Below are 6,967 nucleotides of genomic sequence, written 5' to 3'. Positions count from 1 at the left end.
GGGCCCATGAGCCTGACTAGGTTTTAAAAAGGGCACATAAATAAAAAAATAAATAAATGTAAGCGACTTAACCCCTCCCTATAGGTAAAATAATAATAATAATAATATTATTATTATTATTATTATTATTATTATTATCATTATTATTTTTATTATTATTATTAAGGTAGTAAGCTGGAAGAATTGTTAGCTGAGCAGCAGTTCTTGAGATATCTTGTCCACGGACAAACAAACATGACTGAAAACAATATCTCTGCCTTCGCTAATGTGGAGGTGATAATCCTTTCTATTAAAGGCACAGGGCCTGAAATTTTGGTGGGAGGGGACTAGTCAATCACATCGACCCCAGTATTTCACTGGTACTTAATTTATTGACCCTGAAAGGGTGAAAGGCAAAGTAGACCTCGGCAGAATTTGAACTCAGACCGTAGCAATGGGCGAAATACCGCTAAGTATTTTGTGAAGGGTGCTAACAATTCTGACAGCTCACCAAAGGTAAACCCAAGAAGATATGGATGGAGAGATGGTGAAACATGATCTTCAAATATTGGGCCTCATGGAAGCGATGACAAGTGACCAAAACATTCGATGATATACCATGTTTGAGAAAACTCGTCAAGTCAAGTGAATTGTAGTCATGGCCATTTGCCAACTTAATAATAATTGCATTTGTTTGCCACAGGAGCCTCAAGAAGGGCGAATTACAAAGACAATGGCGAAGGGTTTATGTAAAATATATTATGGAAGTTAATAAAAAGGTGTTGATTCGATACATATTGTATATACTTCATTGATTTTAGCCTCACTGGTGCTGTGATTAATAATGAACATTCTGATCTTAGATTACACACACATGCATAAAAGTGCACACACACACACAAACTCTCATATGTGCAGACACACACACACACACTCACACAGAAACTGTCAAATATGCAGGCACACACATACACATGCTCTCACACATGTATGCTCACACACAGAGGCATACACTCACACACACAAACATACCCATACACACATGCACACTCACAAACAGAGACACCTTCTCACACACACACATGCATGTGTATGGATAATGCTGTAATCAAAGGATTTGGGGTTACCTGATCAAAATGATGCCTGGCCAAGTTACACATGGCAATACAAACTGATTCTTCATTTCGATAGATTCCTGCATCTGACGTGTCTAGATGGAGGATCAATTGGCTGATAAGGGAACAATTTTCTCTGCAAAGACAACCAGAAGGGAATTTCTTACCAAAGACACAAAGACATAAATATTTTAAATGGGGTCAGAGATGAGCAAAGTTATATTCATTTCCTTTTTACTTGTTTCGGTCATTAGATTGTGGCCATGCTGGGGCATCACCTTGAAGGGTTTTAGTCAAAACAAATCAACCCCTTTTTAACCATTTAGCATTGTTTACTCTTGGAGTGGTGGGCATTGGGAAGGGCATCCAACTGATAGAAACCATACCAAATCAGGCAGGATTCTGGTGCAGACCCCTCAGCTTACCAGTGCTGGTCAAACTGTCCAACCCATGCCAGCATGGACAACAGACATTAAATGATGATGATGATGATGATTACTCCGTCAAATTCAATGCTTGTTTTTGCTTTGAAATAATCATGGATTATCTCATAGCTCTGGGATTTCGATGATGTAATTGGTGCCACGTTAAAAGCACCCAGTACACTATATGAAGTGGCTGGTGTTAGGAAGGGCATCCAGCTATAAAAAATCTATACCAGAACAGACAATGGAGCCTGGTGCAGCTCCTGGCCTTACCTACTCCAGTCAAACCGTCCAACCCATGCCAGCATGGAAAACAGATGTTCACTGATGATGATGATGATGATTGTTTATTTTCCAAATACCTTTGTTGGGCAGGTGTGAGAGGTTTGATCTGGATGGTTTCAACATAAGATTTGTAGAAATATTTGGACCGTATACGGCTGGTTTGAATGTTAAAGGGTTGGTACTTGTTCTATTGATCTTTTTTGGCAAACTGCTAAGTTGCACAGATGCTAACAAATCAACACCAGTTGTCAAGCAGTGGTGGTGGTGGTGGTGGGGACAACAAGAAAGCCAAAGACACACACACACACACGTACTTATAGCTGAATCTACACGGGAATTAAAGAGGAAATTCTGAGCAAGGAAGAAAAGTCTAGAATTGGGAGGCTTTCATATAAACTTAGCAAAGACGAAGGTTTCATCAAGTAGAAAAGAAGGAATCTGAAGTGCCAGGCGCCTTTAGGGAAATGACTTCACTGAATATGCAAAAAAGGAGAAGGTATTCACTCCAAATGCTGAACCCAATGTAAGCTATGGACACAGAAGCAGAATCACAGGCCGACCAGCAGAGACCACAAGCGGCATTGTGATGGATGCATTGGAGCATCATTTAACCACTTCAAGTCAGTGAGTGAAGTAAGATAATACCTATATTAACCCTCTAGCATTTAAACTGGCCATATCCAGCCAAAATAATCTGCCTGTTTTATCTTCACACTGGCCAGATCCAGCCTCTCACACCAACCCTACAACCTCGTTCTAAAAATAAACAATGACGTCATTGTAATCTCAAAGCCACAAAGTAAAGCATGTCTAAACAATGTCAATGTGACTAAATAAGCATTAGATTTGACAGAGAAATCTGAATGTTAAAGGATTAAAATGCAAAAAAACTTAATATAAGTATGGTTAAGAAATTCCCTTTGTAAACCACATGGTTTCAGGTTCAGTCCCACTGCACAGTACTTTGGGCAAGTGTCTTCTCTCTTATAGCCCCCAGGCCAGTCAATGCCTTGTAAGTAAATTTTGCAAACAGAAACTGTGTAGAAGCCTCATGTGTGTAGGTGGGTGTATGGGAGGCGGGATGTCTGTGTCTGTCCCATTACTGCATGACAACCGGTGTTGGTTTGTTTACATCACCATACCCTAGTAGCTGGGCAAAATAGATCAAGAGAATTAAGTACCAGACTTCAAAACGAAAAATTAGTACTAGGATCGATTTATGCAGCTCTACAATGTGACGCCCCAGTATGTCCGCAGTCCAATGATTGAAACAAGGTGAAAAGTAACCAAACACATGTTTCTATGTGTTGTAAGAGGTGACTAAAATAGCAGGAGACAAGAAGGTCCTTTGCTGGTATAACCCTGTTTTAAAAAAGGCAACCATGACAACAAAAAATGATGACAAGAATATGATGACATGAAGCTCCCAAGATTTACTCCTGGTTTAGAAAGGGAAAACGGACTTAAGAAGTCTGATGATGAAATGAGCAAAAAGAATAAATAAAACAAAGGAATGTCTTACCTCTTGCCATAGGTGTGCCAGAGAGCAGCAATCTGTGCAAGGCTGATGCAGGCAAACTCCCCATGAGAGAACTGACTACTCAGGACATTGTTGGATAACATGCTTTCAATGACACTGGAAATGTAATCAAAGAAAAGAAACAGGTGCAAACAGTGTAGTAAGCAAAATCCATATACACACACACACACACACAGACACAAACACATGTACAAATAAGGAGGGATATCACAGAAAGACAAAATGGACTACGCTGAACAAGAGAGCATGTGAGATACAGAGTTACTGAAGAGGTCACAGGATGTATGACGAAACGAGCTTTGACAAAGAAACTAAAATAATAATAATAATAAAAATAATAATAATAATAATACTAATGGTTTTAAATTTTGCCACAAGGGCAGCAATTTTAGGGGAGGAGAGGAGTCAATGTAGTTGACTCCAGTGTTCGACTGCCACTTATTTTATCGACCCCCAAAAGGATGAAAAGCAAAGTTGACCTCGGCAGAATTTGAACTCAGAACGTAAAGATGGACGAAAAGCTGCTAAGCGTTCCAGCCGGTGTGCTAACAATTCTGCCAGCTCGCCACCTATATAATAATAATAATAATAATGCTGAAGTGAAGACCATATATAGTGTGTGTGTGTTTAATTAACAAAATATGGTCATCCCCAAGTATAACAATAAAATTATTTAATTAAGCAAAAAAAAGTTTACGTTACACAAACCATGTAACAAAGTCTCATCTTTTTTCTGCGATTCAGTCAATGACACAATTCCACTGCAGCTCTTCCATTTCTTTAAAAAATGGTTAAAATCACATTTCCACAATCTAAGCGTTTCCATTTTAACAGAGGGACAACAGGGATTGTTCAGGATATAACGTTAAAATTCATTGGTAGTGGTGCCCCAGTTCAGGAATTCCAGGGTTTTGACAAGTATGGAACCACCTCTTAGCCACTATGATTCTTAGGTCCACTTTGTTACAGAGTAGTAGCATCTAGCAGTGTAATTAGCATACTACACATGCCTACCTATGCATGTGAAGACTGAATCCAGAAGGCTCAGCAGAAGAAACTCTCATGGTTCAACAGAACAGAAGTAGCTGCAGCAATGCACTGTGGTAGGAAGTTGGCTTCCCAACCACGTGGTTCCGGGTTCAGTTCCACTGCGTGACACCTTGGGTAAGTGTCCTCTGCTATAGTCTCAGGCCAAAAAGATTGTTGGAATAAGTACTTGACTTAAAATAAGTCCTGGGGATGATTTGTTCAACTAAAACCCTTCTAAAGGTGGTGCTCCAGCATGGCCACAGTCAAAATGACTGAAACAAGAAAAAAAAAAAGAATATACACACATATGTAATACATATGCTTCGTATTTACTGTATAACAATGCTGCAATTTTGATAAAGTATAACTAATTACAAAAACTGTATCTGTCCCATCACACTTGCCTAATTAATCTCTAATTCATACTATAATAAAGAATGTAATTTGCTAGACAGAAGCTGTGTGGAATCCCTCAGTTTAACATCAACATCACTGCTGCCATTACCAGGGGTCACTCTTTTGCAACCACAAGGTCCAGTTCTTGTTGCAGTGTGGTGGCGTGTATGCCTCACTGACCTGAGAACCAAGTGGAGCACAAAGCTCCTGGCAGGGCATCCTATGCTGGAGAAGTCAAAGGATAGGGGCCAAACTGATAAGGACTACCTCTTCCCAGGGGGTAAAAAAAAGGGCTTGCATAGGGCCAACTACCCCTACATAGAGACAAGTAACGTCACAGAAACTATGATGATGATGATCATCATCCTCAACATCGTATAACATCCACTTTCCATGTTGGCATGGGTTGGATGGTTTGACATGGGGCTGGTCAGCAGGGAGCTGTCCAGACTCCAACTGTCTGTTGTGGCATGGTTTCTATGACTGGATGCCCTTCCTAATGCCAACCACTTTACAGAGTGTGTCAGGTATTTTCTACGTGCCACCGGCATGGTTGCATTCATGTGGCACCAGCACAAGTGCTTTTTAAGTGGCATCAACACATGAAAGGTCAAACCTCTATGTATGGGAGACAACGATTTTACTTAGCTTGGCACATCTTATCAAGTACAGCAAATCACCACATCTCCTGGTCCCCAGTCATTTCCTCAATGAGGCCCAGCATCCAATGATTCTTTCTCACCACTTCGTCCTACATCTTCCTGGGTCTACTCCTTCTACAGGTATCCTCCACATTCAGAACCAACAAGATCTGACGAATGTAGGAAAGACAGTCCAGAGTTGAGAATGGTGGAGAGAGATCATCAATGGCTCATGCTCTGTAGAAAGCAAAGGGCTTAAGTGAATGAAAGTTCTCTATTGCAAGCATTCATGCCACATCTCTGATCTGAATCTAAAGTCCTCCTTTCTACTCATCAGACTCGTGAACACAACCCTTCCTCTTCTCTAAGCCAAAGACATTCTAGAAAAAAGAAACTGAAGTGGAAATTGAGATTTTGTCAGGTTGAAATGGTCACACATTTCAACTCTGTAACTTTGTGACCGAATTTAAAAGTAACCCTACTTACTTGGCTGGTTTCATTTTAGCAAATGCATTGTACTTAGCAAGGGACTGGATATTCAACAATGCCAAAGCCTGAATAAAAAAAGAGCATAAGACACGATTCCATGACAAAAACGTTAACCATCATCAACAGATAAAAGTGAATACAAAGAAATACGATTAAAGATTGTTGCTTCTTATTATTTTCTTTATTTTTCAATAGATTAACAATGGTTTGGCAACAGCTAAACAAGAAGAGCTAACTGTTGAGATATTTATGTAAGTATCAGAAATCCTAAGTGGCATGGCTGTGTGGTATGAAGCTTACTTCTCAACCACATGGTTCCGGGTTCAGTCCCACAGCAGGGCACCTTGGGCAAGTGTCTTCTACTATAGCCTCAGGCCAACCAGAGCCTTGTGAGTGGATTTGGTTGGTTAGACGGAAACTGAAAGAAGCTCATTGTATATGTATACACATGCACGTTTGTGAGCGTCTTTATGTTTGTGTAAGTCTCCCACCACTGCTTTCCAACCGGTGTTGGTTCGTTTAAGTCCTAATAACCTAGCGGTCTGGCAAAAGAGACTGATAAAATAAGTACTAGGCATAAAAAAAAAAAAATTACTGGAGTCGATTCAGTCGACAAAAAAAATTCAAGGTGGTGCCCCAGCATGGCCACAATCTAATGACTGAAACAAGTAAAAGACACAAGAGACAATTCAAGAGGAAAAAGTAACATTAATAGTACAACTAGGTGAACGAAAACTATGTATAAGGGCTGTCCCCTTTTAAGTCCATAGGGGTTGCCTGATAATTGATAGCAGTTCTTCATGTCAGTGTGGTAAACAGACATATGACAATGATGGTCATGATGACAAACAGTGATGACAATGATGATAATGGCAACAATGATGATGATGATGTAGATTTTATATTTCAATACTTACTGGGAGAGAGATTTGTCTCTTCATAAGTTTTGCTGTTTCAGCACTTCCCTCATCTCCAAGACGATGCAGCCAAACCTGGAGAAAAATGGATTGAAAGCAGTGAATGAGCGAAAGTTTAATTAATTAAGCTTATAATCGTACTTGGAGAGGC

General features: G+C 40.0%; 1 protein-coding gene across 1 annotated transcript in view; it reads right to left on the bottom strand.

The window, feature by feature from the left end:
- The window catches only part of LOC106881776 (anaphase-promoting complex subunit 5), a 40,071-nt gene that overhangs the window by 8,870 nt on the left and 24,234 nt on the right, over window positions 1-6,967 (bottom strand). The window contains exons 10-13 of the mRNA XM_014932281.2: window positions 6,817-6,891; window positions 5,897-5,964; window positions 3,327-3,440; window positions 1,107-1,230 (exon numbers count right to left, since the gene is read on the bottom strand). Coding sequence (XP_014787767.1) covers window positions 1,107-1,230; window positions 3,327-3,440; window positions 5,897-5,964; window positions 6,817-6,891 — 381 coding nt within the window. The remainder of the gene's footprint in view (window positions 1-1,106; window positions 1,231-3,326; window positions 3,441-5,896; window positions 5,965-6,816; window positions 6,892-6,967) is intronic.

The sequence above is a fragment of the Octopus bimaculoides genome, chromosome 27, assembly GCF_001194135.2.
Source record: "Octopus bimaculoides isolate UCB-OBI-ISO-001 chromosome 27, ASM119413v2, whole genome shotgun sequence".
NCBI classification, from domain to species: Eukaryota; Metazoa; Mollusca; class Cephalopoda; order Octopoda; family Octopodidae; genus Octopus; species Octopus bimaculoides.
Note: the sequence above shows the minus strand (reverse complement) of the source record. Positions and strands in the feature narration are given on the sequence as shown.